This window comes from Meriones unguiculatus, chromosome 1 (assembly GCF_030254825.1).
Source record: "Meriones unguiculatus strain TT.TT164.6M chromosome 1, Bangor_MerUng_6.1, whole genome shotgun sequence".
Taxonomy (NCBI): Eukaryota; Metazoa; Chordata; class Mammalia; order Rodentia; family Muridae; genus Meriones; species Meriones unguiculatus.
In genome coordinates, this window is record NC_083349.1 from 108,579,845 (window position 1) to 108,593,011 (window position 13,167).

At 51.2% G+C, this 13,167-nt stretch overlaps 2 protein-coding genes across 4 annotated transcripts in view; both read left to right on the plus strand.

Annotated features, from left to right (window-relative positions):
- Nucleotides 1-522: 522 nt before the first annotated feature.
- On the plus strand, nucleotides 523-4,076 carry Fndc4 (fibronectin type III domain containing 4). Its single transcript, XM_021635395.2, has 7 exons — nucleotides 523-1,047; nucleotides 1,229-1,373; nucleotides 1,464-1,579; nucleotides 1,752-1,956; nucleotides 2,381-2,470; nucleotides 2,757-2,881; nucleotides 3,079-4,076. The coding sequence occupies exons 2-7, from the start codon at nucleotides 1,253-1,255 to the stop codon at nucleotides 3,112-3,114; spliced, it is 693 nt and encodes a 230-aa protein (XP_021491070.1). The 5' UTR covers nucleotides 523-1,047; nucleotides 1,229-1,252; the 3' UTR covers nucleotides 3,115-4,076.
- Nucleotides 4,077-5,429: 1,353 nt separating this feature from the next.
- Nucleotides 5,430-13,167, plus strand: part of Ift172 (intraflagellar transport 172) — a 40,463-nt gene continuing 32,725 nt past the window's right edge. For 2 of the 3 annotated variants that reach the window (XM_021635416.2, XM_021635415.2), the window contains exons 1-8: nucleotides 5,430-5,582; nucleotides 9,533-9,676; nucleotides 9,857-9,969; nucleotides 10,397-10,436; nucleotides 10,684-10,749; nucleotides 10,984-11,063; nucleotides 11,194-11,281; nucleotides 12,323-12,537. In XM_021635416.2, the coding sequence (XP_021491091.1) occupies nucleotides 5,544-5,582; nucleotides 9,533-9,676; nucleotides 9,857-9,969; nucleotides 10,397-10,436; nucleotides 10,684-10,749; nucleotides 10,984-11,063; nucleotides 11,194-11,281; nucleotides 12,323-12,537 (785 nt within the window). In that variant the 5' untranslated portion in view covers nucleotides 5,430-5,543. Of the gene's footprint in view, nucleotides 5,583-9,532; nucleotides 9,755-9,856; nucleotides 9,970-10,396; nucleotides 10,437-10,683; nucleotides 10,750-10,983; nucleotides 11,064-11,193; nucleotides 11,282-12,322; nucleotides 12,538-13,167 lie in introns of those variants that run through there. The other variant, XM_060364927.1, reaches the window with a different exon arrangement.

The following is a 13,167-nucleotide window of genomic DNA, read 5'->3' on the forward strand; positions in this document are numbered from 1 at the left end:
TCCAGTGTTTGACATTTGATATTCCAACAACTGTTTCAGGTTTCTGTGCTTTACAGGTGAGAAACCTGAGGCGCAGGTTAACGGATTCCTCTAAAACACACACACACACACACACACACACACAGAGAGAGAGAGAGAGAGAGAGAGAGAGAAACAGATTTGCCTTTAAGTGTTCCTATGTGCCACTTTTGAAGTTCTTTCCAGTTCTTATAATGACAGGCACAAAAAGGATGATCAGTAAATATTTGCTGAATAAATGAAAGAATGAATGAGAAAGCGAATAGAATCAAATCAGATCATGAATGGGAAAGAGACTTAAAAGCTGACGCAGTCTCCAAGAGATCGTTAAAACAATTATTATCTCCATCACTCTGCCTCCTCTCCTCTTGGCCCCCTCCGGCATTCCGAGACAGAAAGCCTCCTCCCAACTTGGCTAATTTCATGCCGGGAAGGAGGGGCTCCCTCAGGTGCCGGAGACCCTAGCACCTGCGCCTGTCCCGGTGCCCTAGTCAGTCCCTCTGCTAAAGCAGGAGAGGCGAAGGGATAGGGACCCAGCAAGCCGCCATTGGGAGGGTCGTGGGAGGAGCCCCGAGAGAACAGGGCTGGGGAGGCGAGGTGGGGGGGATGACGGCGTAGAGAACCCCAGTGGGGCGGGGCGGCCCGGCGCGTCCCAGTCCGGCCGCAGCGGAGCGCGCGGGGCCAGCTCTGCAGAAGACGGCGGCTGGCTGGCCCGGACGGTCACATCCTGCTGCAGGGGGCTAGCTCCGGCCGCCGCACTGTCCTCTGCACCGGGGACGCAGGCCAGCTGCCAGGCCTCGCCGGCAACGCCCCCTGCTCAGCGACAGACCACGCTGGGGGCCCCGCAGACTCGCGGCCCGCGGCCACTCCGCCTCTGCCCTCTCTGCCCGCAGCTCGCCCCGCGCTGCCAGTCTCAGTCTCGGCGGGCCCGCGTCGGGATGGGGTAGGGCCAGCGCCAATCCAGCGATGGGCCGCCCTCTGGGCGCCGAGCAGCCCCCCGAGGCCTGACCCACCACGAGGACCCGGGAGGTGGGTGTGGGCCGATCAGACCGCGCGGGTGGGGGCTGGGGTGGGCGCCGGGGTTACGCGGAGGCGGGAAAGGCGCGGGGGAAAATGGGTTGTGGGCCCCCGGGAAGCTTGGGAGAGCTGCTGCAGCCCGCTGCTCGCGTTCTGGGCAGCTCCTGCCTCCCTCAACTCCTGCCTCCTCCAGGATCCCCGCCTGGATGTCAAGTGGATGCCTCTGGGGTCCCCAGCGAACTCGGTGGAAACCATGGCTTCTTTGATGCCTCTTTCCCCATATCTGAGTCCCACGGTCCTCCTGCTGGTCAGCTGTGACCTGGGTTTTGTGCGAGCAGGTGAGTGAAGAGGATGCCGGCTGTGAGGGTCTGTCGGAGCCCGTGTGGAGGCGAGACCTCTTAACCTGTTAACATCCTGGCACCCCCCAGACCGACCTCCCTCTCCTGTGAATGTGACGGTCACTCACCTCAGAGCCAACTCGGCCACTGTGTCCTGGGACGTCCCAGAAGGCAACATCGTCATTGGCTACTCCATTTCTCAGCAAGTATGAATCAGCCCGCTTCCCCAACCTGCGCCCTTGGATCTCTGAACATCCCTCCAGTTACCTCCACACTACTCCCTTGGAGTGCTTGCATGTTACAGAGTCCCTCCCGAGCTAACCCTGATGGCGAGGGACCAGGGCTAGGCTGCCCTCCTTTCTCTGCATCTCCTTGCAGCGACAGAACGGCCCTGGGCAGCGTGTAATCAGGGAGGTGAACACCACCACCAGAGCCTGTGCTCTTTGGGGCCTGGCTGAAGACAGCGACTACACCGTGCAGGTCAGGAGCATCGGCCTCCGGGGAGAGAGCCCCCCAGGGCCCCGTGTGCACTTCCGCACCCTCAAGGGTTCAGACCGGCTACCCTCCAACAGCTCCAGCCCAGGTGAGAGCCTGTGTTAGTAGCCTTTTACCTGGCTTTTGACCTCTCACTTCCTTGCTTAAGGCTCAGATGAACAGAGGGATGATTTAATTCATTCTACTGCCAGGGAAGGAAAGAAAAACAGGTGGGCAGGGGCCCAGCTACAGAGCCGCTGCTAATGAATCCTTTGGGGGAAGGGCTCATAAGCTTCTTTCTGCCCAAACTCATACCACACCTGCCACAGCCTGCACTGAGCAAGTTCTGTGACCACCCTTTGGTCTCTAACATCTGCCCGCCAAAGGCTTCACCCTGAGCGGAACTTTCCCAGTCCTCCAGGCTCAGTGCCATGACGGACCCAGCCTGACCCTAACCCCCAGCATCTCCCTTCTGCATGTGACAGAGCCCTCCAGTGGGTCCTTTGTAACCCAGAGGAGGACTCTCTTCTTAGGTGACATCACAGTGGAGGGTCTGGATACAGAGCAGCCATTGCAGACAGGGGAAGTGGTCATCATTGTTGTGGTGTTGCTCATGTGGGCTGGTGAGTACCCGATGGGGAACCAGGGACTTGGCTCCATGATAGGAGGAATTGGCAAAGGAATCTGTCAGCAGAAAAGGGAGAGAAAAACAGTGGGGGAGGATTGGTGGAGGGAGGTGATTGGGACAATTCTGAGAGGGGGAAGGCTCCTGCAAGCCCAGAGATGAGGGTTGCATGGGCACCAGGAAATCAAGGAGTTTCCAGAAGTTGTGTGACTATCTCAGCACCCTGCAAGGCTTCAAGTGGGTTGAGTCAAGATCAAGGCTCAGATGGTGTTGTTGTGTTTCAGCTGTGATCGGGCTATTCTGCCGTCAGTATGACATCATCAAGGACAACGACTCCAACAATAACCCCAAGGAGAAGGGGAAGGGGCCTGAACACAGTCCTCAGGGAAGGCCAGTGGGGACAAGACAGGTGATGTGGGGACCAGTGAGCGTGAGAAGGCTGATTTGTATGCAAAGGGGTATTCAGTGACAGGCAGACGAATAGGCAGGGGAGGGGGAGGGAGGGTTGCAAGTGGAATGTCCAGGATCCGGGATGGGCAAGTCCAGACAGCAGCGTGGCACAGTTGCCTTTCTGGAATTCAAGATCTGGATAATTTTCCCTTACAGAAAAAGTCTCCATCCATCAACACCATCGACGTCTGAGTGAACTGAGGGAATGAAGAAGAACCAGAGCCAGCCGGAAGACAGGCGCACTGATGATGAGGGGGCGGGGGTGGGGTCAGGGAAAGCCCGAGATGGTGATCTGCTTGAGACTCCCACAAGGCAGTCACGCGCCCAGAGTCTCAGGCTGGCACCCATCCTCTTTCCACTCTCAGCAGAGCCAGAAGGTAGGTCTGGTAGGCCCTGGACCCCTGGACCTGGGAGTGGATATCAAAAGAACATCTCCTCCCACCCTCCAGGTCCAGGGGAGAGTCACTCGTTCAACTCCATCCCACGAGGTCCCCAACAGGGGCCCCATGTCACCTGCATCAGGACTATTGGCACCCACTAGCTGCCCCTACTGCTTGCCCCTGGGCTTCACAGAGGGGGGTTTCTGTCTGTATTGCCCTCCTCTAGTGAGCGAGAAGAACCCTCTGGGCACAGAGGCAGGTGGCACACTGCACTACTCCAATGTCTTCCACGGAGCCTCCGGTGCTCCCCCCTCGCCTGGCGATCTCACCCCTGGGACATGTTTCCAATAAAGGTTCTTGGGCAAACTGGAACTGGCTGTATGGTATGCTGAAGACATCTCCACACCTTGTCAGCTCTCCAAGGGCCCCTCTCGCCACCACCAACCTAAAAGGACAGACTTGGTGTAAGATGTTTGCGTCAATGTTTTTACCTAAGACGGCTGGAGAAAGAGAAAGAGGAAGGCGTGCGGAAAGCTAGAAGTGTCCCTTCTTTGTCTTTGTCGAACGAGAAGAGAGGAGACGGGAAGTCACAGAACTGTCTGTACCATGGAAACCAGGCCATGTCACATAAAAGGGCCAGTAGATTTTTTTTTTTAAAACCTTTTCAGGACCTTGTGTATACTAGGTAAATGCTCTACCATTGAGTTATGTAACCAATCCCTTCCCCATCCTTTTGATTCCACCATTTGCTCTGGGGAAATGGTCAGAAGGGCTGAGCCAAGTGTCCTGGGGGCCAACGGAAGAGCAGCTACCACTAACGTGTCCCTTGGTGCCATGACCCCTCACCCTGTGCACACCAGTGCCTCTTCTTTATTTTCTTTTTCATCTATGTCTCTGTTCATTCAAAGTTAATAGTAATTGTAACCCATAAATGAGTTTATATTTATACTCTGTAACATATCCAGAGGATTCTAGAAATAAACCAAGGGGTTTGGATGCCCCTATCGAAAAAAATTATAATTTGGGTTCTGAGGACTATTTGTTACCTGGGAAAAATGGGACCTGTCCTCTACTCATTCTTAATTTTCAAGAGGGATGCAGTAGCAGGGAGAGGAATACTCGTTGCCATTGGCAACTGCTGCCCGGGAAAGGCTTTGGGACCCAGCATCTGCGTGGGATCTGCTGTGCTTTTACGGGGGTGGGGGAGTGTTAATAGGTCTTGCCAACCTTGGACCATTCAGAGAAGGCCTATGGGTATCTTCTTTTCTGCATTTCATTCTATCTCTCTGATATATTGCAAGAAATCAGACCAAAAAATCCTTGAAAGAATCTTAATCAAACAAAATAAAGAAGATAGTATATTTTCTGCTTAACTAATCTTCAATCCCAGGCGTCATACCGTTGTAAGCTGAAAGGGGAGCCGAGCTCTGGTTTGTCTCCTACACTGACCCGTAAAGTCATCTGAGTCACAGCCACCAGCCTTGAACACACCGTTTCCCCAGTGACCAAACAGGGTACCTTCCCTTTCCCTAGCCGGTGCACCCAACACATCCCTCAAACCCCCGGCTCGTTTCCTGAGACTGCCACAGGACAGAGAAGTTGGGCTTGGAGACAAGAGATTTGAGAAGAGTTGAGTCGTCTTACGGGAATTAAAAGGTTATTAACTCTGGGCTGAATGCCGGTTCCGCCTTTCACTAGCTGTTTTAACTTCGGTGAGCGACCCTTAAATCTGCTTCCTGCTGCGTAAAATGGGACTGTACCGCTGCCCACTGAAAACTCGGTACCTATCTATACTGTATTGGCCTCGTGCAAGTCACATAACTTCTGCGGGGAGGCAGAGGTTTCAGCTCGGCGAAACCTCTTTAGCCTCCCGTAGCACCAGCCTTGCTCTCCTCCGGAGTTTAAGCAACTAGAGCGCAGCTGGCCCGGCTGAGCAGTGGGAACAACTTGGCTTAAGGGGTAGGATCCGGAGAGGGACCAGGACTTATGGGTGGAGCAAAGTTCGGTTCGGGATTGGTCGAGGGGGAGACTTCGACAGCCCCTCTCACGGTCCCGCCCTAGGACTCACTGCGCTTGCGCACGTCCTGCTAGCCCCGCCGCGAACCCACTACGTGACCTTATGACGTGTGTCGCACTCACGTCGCCTGTGCGTCAGCGGCTAGCGCCGCCGCTGCCTGGCGGGTTGTCCAGGTAACCGCGGGAGTTGTCTCGGTCGGGGAGCATCCGAGACCCGTGTGCGTCATGCAGTTGAAGCACCTGAGGACCCTGCTGAGCCCTCAGGTGAGGAATCCCGTGCCTCTCCCATTCCCCGGCCGCCGGGCGTTCCAAAAAAAAAAAGAAGTGAGGGAAACAGAAGTTTGTACTTTTGAGCCCCTACTTTGTGCACAAGATTGTGAAAGATCTTTCTGAAGGCGACATGCATTCAGACATGCTAACCTTTAAGCTTTCGTTGCATCACATACATCAGTTGAGTGCCAGGCCCCGAGCTTAGGCTGTGAGGGACCAAATCCACCTGCGTTAGGTCAGAGGCTCTTTCTGCAGGGAGAGGCGCATAGATAGACAACGATCATAACTTTACACAGGATGAAATAAACGCTTCAGGTATAAGCACCCCTCCCCCCCCAAAAAAAGGTAAGGCTAAAAGCTGAACCTTTTGCATTGTGAAAGTCTGTCTCAGATTCAGAGGAAGCTGGGCGATAGGGGAGAAGCCCAGAAACAGAAACGAAGAATGGGTTTGGGAGTGAAGAGAACGGAATAGAATTCAGGTCAGCTCCAACACTGATTTAACCAAATGGGATCTCTGGCTTTAACCCTCATCAGACAGAGCCGTTCTATCACTAGCTTCATTTGGGAAAGAAAAGTCGCCATGAGAGCAACCCTAAGAGACGTAGGAGAACGTTAAATAAAGTTCTGCACGCAAAAGAACATTATAAGCTGGGCATAGTGGCCCAGGCTGGTAATAACAGCGACTGTTGAATGGAGGCAGGAGGATCAGGAGTGCAAGGCCATGTTGGCTACCTCAAGAGTTCAAGGCCAGCCTGGGTTACATGAGATTCTTATCTTTAAAAAAAAAGGAAGGAAGGAAGGAAGGAAGGAAGGAAGGAAGGAAGGAAGAAACCACAGTAGACCAGTGTGATGCTCAGTGGATAAAGGTACTTACCACTAATCCTGACCACCTGAGCTTGAGCCCTGTGACCCGCACAGTGGACGGAAAGAACCAACTCATGCAAGTTGTCCTCTGGCGGCCACACAGCTACCATCCCACCATAAATGTAAGGGAAAAAAGAGCGTTATAAACTGTAAAGCTGTGTGAAGAATGACAGACAGGGACGAACATTGGGAATTGAGAGGACAGGCTTAACACAACACCAATAAGAAGGTTGGCGCTAGGGGAAAAGACTCCTCACAAGCCTGAGAAACTGAGCTCAGATCTCCAGCCCCCAGTTAGAAGCCGGGCACAGCTGTAACCCTGGGGCTGGGGAGGCAGACAGGTGGGCCCCTAGGGGTCTAGTCCTAGAACTCTAGCCTAGCCAAGTTCATGAGCATCAGCTTCAGTGAGAGAGCCTGTATTAAAAAAATAAGGTGGAGAATGATTGGGGAAGACCCTTGATGTTAACCTCTGGACTGTACATACACAGACAAACAGGCACATACACAAACACACACCCACATACAAAACGAGTATGCTGCTTTGCAGGAGGTGTTGGCGGTGGTGGAGCCCATACTTAGCATGTGTGCGCCCTTGCGTTCCTCCCTAGTACAAAAACAAGTCCCTTACCTGATGATGCAAGCCTGTACTCCTAGAACTTGGGAGGCTGAGGCAGGAGGATTGCTGTGAGCTCAGAGCCAGCTTGACTGCATAGCAAGACCTTCTTTTAAGAGATAAGAATAGCCAGGCATGGTGGCTCATGCCACCATGAGTCCCAACACTCAGGAGCAGAGGCAGGCAGATTTCTGTAAGCTTGATGCCAGTCCGGTCTACAGAGCGAGTTCTAGGACTACACAGAGAGACCCTGTCTCAAAAATAATAACAATAAATAAGAATATGTGGCAGAATTAAGTCATATATATATATATATATGTCACAACAGCATAATTAAAGACATTAGAGTTATAGCTTAAGGAATCAAACATACATAGACTCAAATATTGCATCTGCCATCTAAAAACTGTATATATAAACCAGAGCAGATTTCTTAATTTTTTCAATGAATGCCTCAATTTCTCCAAAACGTAAAATGAGATACAGTTCTTAATGGATGTCAGGCATTTATGAAAATGCTTGCCTGACGCCGTTTCACTTAATCCTCAAGACAGTCCAGTCAGGCACCTGACTGTCGAGAAAGGAGGGTTATGGAACTCAGGAATGTTTGCGGTGTGTGCGAAGAGTACAAGTAAATTAGAAACAAGAGTTGTAGCAGACGGAGCCCTGCGTCAGTGGTAGAAGAGTAAAACCTTGTGCTCTGTGCTCAGTAAGCTGGTGTTGTGATCTGTAATTTCAAAATGCCCCTAATGGAAAAATTGGAAATAGAACCCTTTGGTCTCTAAAATAAAATAAAATAAAATAAAAATGATGATGATGTCATGGTACAGCTGGGCCAGATGCCCAGGAGGGCCTCAGCCAGGAAGGAGGATGCCCAGCCAAAGTTGATGAAATGCCTGCGCCCCCTTCTTACCTACTGCAGTGAATGGTTGGGCCACTCTGTGGTGATGGTGTGGCTATTTCCTGGCTGTAGTTTAAGGATTTTGGTGCAATGACCCTCTTCTGGCTTTGGTGGTATTTGGGTTAGGTGTGAAAAGTGTTTTAAGCTAGACCTCCAGTAGCCCAAGTGGTTAATCAGACCTTTGGAGTAGGAGCTAAATTCTAGTTCAGAATCAGAAACCTTTAGCGGCAGTGCCTTAGGGAGGACCGCAGCTGGCTGGGAGGGACACACAGTAAGACTAGTTCACTGGGTGGTGATCACATTTTCTTAAAGTCAGGCCCCAGTAGCCCAGGCTAGCTTCAAACCTGCCGAGTAGCTGAGAAAGACCTTGAACATCTGATCCTCCTGCCTTCACCTCCCAGGTGCTGGGATTACGGGCATCTGCCACTGCACCTGTCGACCCCATGTTCTTTTTACTTACTTTTTTTTTAGTTGCCGGGCATCAAACTCGGGGACTCAGCAATGTAAGATGACCACTCCACCAACTGGGCTATATCTCAGAGTTAGCAGTGGTCCCCTTTTTTTTTTTTTTTTTTTAATTTGGTTTTTTGGTTTTTGGTTTTTTGAGACAGGGTTTCTCTGTGTAGCCTTGGCTGTCCTGTACTCACTGTGTAGACCAGGCTGGCCATGAACTCACAGAGATCTGCCTGCCTCTGCCTCTGTCTCTGCCTCTGCTGGGATTTCAGGCGTGCCCCCCTGTGCCTGGCAGCAGTGGTCACTTTTAACGCTAGACTTTCATAACGTGGGCAGTTAAGCAGGGGAAAGTGTTGTTTATTCCTACTCTCAATCCTAGTTCTGTTACTCCTTGTTTCAGAGCTTCCTCTGTCTGTCCTATTCCTGCTCAGTATGTTCAGGTCATTATCCTGCCTTCAAAGGCTCATCCCGGGCTGGCCCAGTCCATACTTCCTGCCTTCTTCCTCTCTCCTTTACAGAAATCTCAGCTTCCTTGCCCAGAGCTCAACTTTGTTGTGCTGGCTGTTATGTCTGAACTAATTCACCATTCAACACATTCATCCTTCAGAGTTTAATTTTGATTGCTTAAGCATAAAATTGTCTTGGGCGTCTCTGAGTTGTTACTGCACTCAGTACATTTTCTTCTTATGGGGCATTTTCAGTTTTGTAGCATCTTATTAGATCCTGGGGCAGGATCTGTGTTTTGCTCTTTGTCTCTCTGTCAGCTCCTGGCCAACTGCCTTTCTCCTTAAAGTGCTTGAAAACATTAATTGAATGAGTAGCTATAAAGACTAAAATGTATCAGATTAATTGACTTTTTTTTTTCAGTATCAGACTTGAAAGATGAGGGAACAAGAAGGCCATTGGCTTCGGAACAGCTGATGCATTACATTTGTGTCAGGAGTCTCAGAAAGCACCTGGGGGCTGGGGAGCCGGGTTGGTAGGTGCACTGTTTACTTAGCTTGAGTGAAGCCCTGGGTTCCTTCCCCAGCATAGCATAAACTAGACTCGATGGTGCATGCCCTGAGGCCTAGCACTCAGGAGATCGCTTACGTTACCGCTATACCTCCGCAGGATGGAGCTGCGAAGGTGACGTGCATGGCCTGGTCCCAGAACAATGCGAAATTTGCTGTGTGCACAGTGGACCGAGTGGTACTGCTGTATGACGAACATGGCGAGCGGAGAGACAAGTTCTCCACCAAACCGGCAGACATGAAGGTGGAGAGGGCTCATCCGCCTAACCTATCAACCTAGGAAACCTTGTCATCTGCCTTCTAGCCGTGGGCACAGGAAATGGTCTACCCCTTTTCTCAGTATTGATCTTCCGGGTCTGTCGGGACATGTATGTGTCTCCTTTCCTCTTTCATTTGTACTCATTGTTTTTGTTTTTACTGCTAGTACGGCAGGAAGAGCTACATGGTGAAAGGCATGGCTTTCTCTCCTGATTCCACTAAGATTGCCATAGGACAGACTGACAACATCATCTATGTCTACAAGATTGGAGAAGATTGGTGAGGACAGATGAGGGGTGGCTGGCCCACAAAAGGAGAGTTATGCATGAGAAATGCCTCGCTGGGGTAGGAGTTGGGGGAGGGGTGCAGGGATTGGTGCCAGGATCAGGTGTGGGAGGCAGAGACATTCTAAAGTCTGATTCTGTGTGTCCATAACCTTGCCTGCCCCACGTGTCCTTTAGTCCCATCCCTGGAGGAATGAGTAAGGCCAGTGGAAGGTCCTGAGAGCCAGTGGGATGCTATCTCTGATGGTGCCCCAGGGTTTCTTGGGCACCCACTCACATCACCATCAGACCTCCCCCAGAGGAATAGGAAACACCACTGGGCCAGGAAAGGATTCTGCTCCTCCCTCCCCCCATCACCATCATTTGGGGGCAGTTTATTTGAGGAAGTGACTTTAAGTGCTTCCTTTCCTTATGTTTGACAGGGGTGACAAGAAGGTCATCTGCAACAAGTTCATCCAGACGGTAAAGTCCGGTTTCCCTGCCTGTGACTGTTACCAAGAGTTGCACTTTATAATGTCCAAAGCTGGTTTGAGCCGCTAAAGGATGGCGCTGCCTGGCTGCCCGTTGTCACCTACTAAAGAGCCTAGTGGTGTCCCCTCCTTGCACTCTTCCCTGCAGGAGACGAGGGTGGTGGCTGTGGCGGGTGTCGGGTTGTATAAAGGTGCTAATCCACGCAGGTGGGGTCACCCTCTCACCCTTTCGCACACAGAGTGCTGTCACTTGCCTGCAGTGGCCTGCAGAGTACATCATTGTTTTCGGCCTGGCTGAAGGCAAGGTAAAGGAGGGGAGGGAAACCGGGTTAGGTGTCAGGTGGGGATAACGGTCCTGGGCTGGGGAGTGGATACAAGACAGCTCATCTTTTCCTCTGGAGCCCAAGTGTGTATGTACCGCAGAAGAATGCACCAGGACCAGTTATGTACATCGTAGGTTTTTTTTGTCTTTCCTTCTCAGGGCCTAGGTAAGACTGCAAGTAGTCTAGCCAGACCTGTGTGCATTCTTTGATTTTCAGGTTCGCTTAGCCAACACTAAAACTAACAGGTCATCTACCATCTATGGGACAGACTCTTACGTGGTGGCGCTGACAACCAAGTGAGTACCAAGAGGAAGACATGCATTTCCTGGAAATGTCAGGAAGAAGCTGCTTCGGCTGAAAGGGGACTTTCTCAGCACGGTGAAAGTCTCTCATTCATAAGTTTGCCTCTCTGCTTTTGTTCTTCAGCTGCTCTGGGAAGGGGATCCTCTCGGGTCACGCGGATGGCACCATCGTCAGATATTTCTTTGATGATGAAGGCTCCGGAGAGTCACAGGTCTGAATAAAGCATCCTGTGGGAAGGGGGACATCCAGGAGGCCTCCTGGGGGAAGCTGCATGTCTAAGCACCATGACCGAGTTATTTAGGGAGGAGGCTGGAAGAGTCTTAGAGAGAAGCATTTGGATGCCACCACAGAGATTTGTGTTTAGGAGGCTAGAGCTTACTATTTATAGGGAGGAGTGGGCGGAAAGGACCTTGAGAGAGGGGGAAATAAAGCCTGTAAGGGGGACAAAAAGTGAAAATTATTTCCACTTATGTAAATATATACACATACACAAATATGTGTATTTATACACGTATTTACGTAACACATAGACATACAAATGCATAGGGGAAAAAACAGGCCAGCAAGATAGCTCAGCAAGTAAAGGCGCCTGATGCCAAACCCAACTGAAGCCATGCGGTGCAAGAAGAAAAGTGACTTTTCTAAGTTGCCCTTCACCGACGGGTACACATACGCAAATGTGGGAGCACATACACACACACAAGTGCACACAAACCCACGCGTACACACACAAATAAATGAAAAGGTTAAAGGTCAATTATTTTCTTGGAAAAAGAAAAGATAGGCATAAAGGGAAACGTTCATGTTTCACTCTGCATAATTCGAGATTGCACAAATCACTTACATTGTGAGCTGCCCGTATAATTATTTAAACGCAGCCCTCCTTGAAAAAGAAGCCACACGCTCTCTTGGGTCGAGACAGAGCTGGCTATCGTGTGCTGTCTCCCCTTGGGTGGCTTTGCTAGTACAGGCCCGCTAACACACCGCTACATTGCAATTTCTTTAGAGTACAAAGTCAGCATGTGTGTGTGTGTATGTGGTATGTGTGTGGTCATGACACGGAGGATACTCTGTGAAGTCTTTAGGATTAGGACGTGTTGGTGTGGGAAGATGTTGGCAGGAAGATTCCCCCCCCCCGCACCAGGTGAGATGGTCAAGACTGAGTGGCTCAGCTGCTAGCAATGAGGAATTTCTAGCTCAGCTGCTAGCAACGAGGGCACCCTCAGAGTAAACCTGAAGTGCTCTGTTTCAGGGGAAGTTGGTTAACCATCCGTGCCCTCCCTATGCCTTGGCCTGGGCAACCAACAGCATCGTGGCTGCTGGCTGTGACCGGAGGATCGTGGCCTATGGGAAGGAAGGCCACGTGCTGCAGACCTTTGACTATAGCCGGGACCCTCAGGAGCGGGAGTTCACCACAGCGGCAGCGAGTCCCGGGGGCCAGTCTGTCGTGCTGGGAAGTTATGACAGGTAGGTCCCCCGTCCTGTTGTGTCTTCTGTCTTCTTTCTCTGGGAACTCCTTGTGCTGGCCAGGTTGTTCTGAACCACAGCAGGAGCCTGGACAGAGGCAGTGTCCGTTGAAAGGGATTCTCAGATTGTCACCCATTGGCGCGCTGGCAGCTTCAAAATGCAGCGTGTTGCCTCAGCCTGAAATTCCACCGCAGAATTCGTCACCTTCTCCATGTCTCTACTGCCTCGTTCAGACTTTGAGCTTATCCTGCTGTACCGTAGTTGTTGCTTCTATTTTGAGGAGTCCTTGAGAAGAAGGCTGGGTAATCTTCCTCTCCAGGGCCTACGTTGGCTTCTGATACGTGATACATAGCCCCTGTTTGGTGAGCGAATAAAGAACTGGCAGATAAGCAGCTGCAGCCCAGGTCCCCTCTCTTTGTCAGTCTGTGTCTCCTTCAGTCATGTGTGTCTCCTTATGTTCCTTTCTTTGACTCTTCCACTTCCCGCTTTCCTCTTCCTATATTCCTGACAGTTTCGTTTTTCTCACTTGTCCCGTTTTCTCTATTTCCATCCTTTCATGTTGTTTTTTTATTTTTGAGATAGGGTCTCCCTCTATAGCCCTAAGTAGCCTGGAACTCACTAGGTACACCA

What these genes read in the sequence shown, in the direction of transcription:
- Fndc4 (XM_021635395.2), top strand. Translation starts at nt 1,253, where the DNA reads ATGCCTCTGGGGTCCCCAGCGAACTCGGTGGAAACCATGGCTTCTTTG. An exon ending in CTCCAACAGCTCCAGCCCAG is followed by an intron (nt 1,957 to 2,380) that starts GTGAGAGCCTGT and finishes CTCTCTTCTTAG; the next exon opens with GTGACATCACAGTGGAGGGT. An exon ending in GGCCAGTGGGGACAAGACAG is followed by an intron (nt 2,882 to 3,078) that starts GTGATGTGGGGA and finishes TTTCCCTTACAG; the next exon opens with AAAAAGTCTCCATCCATCAA.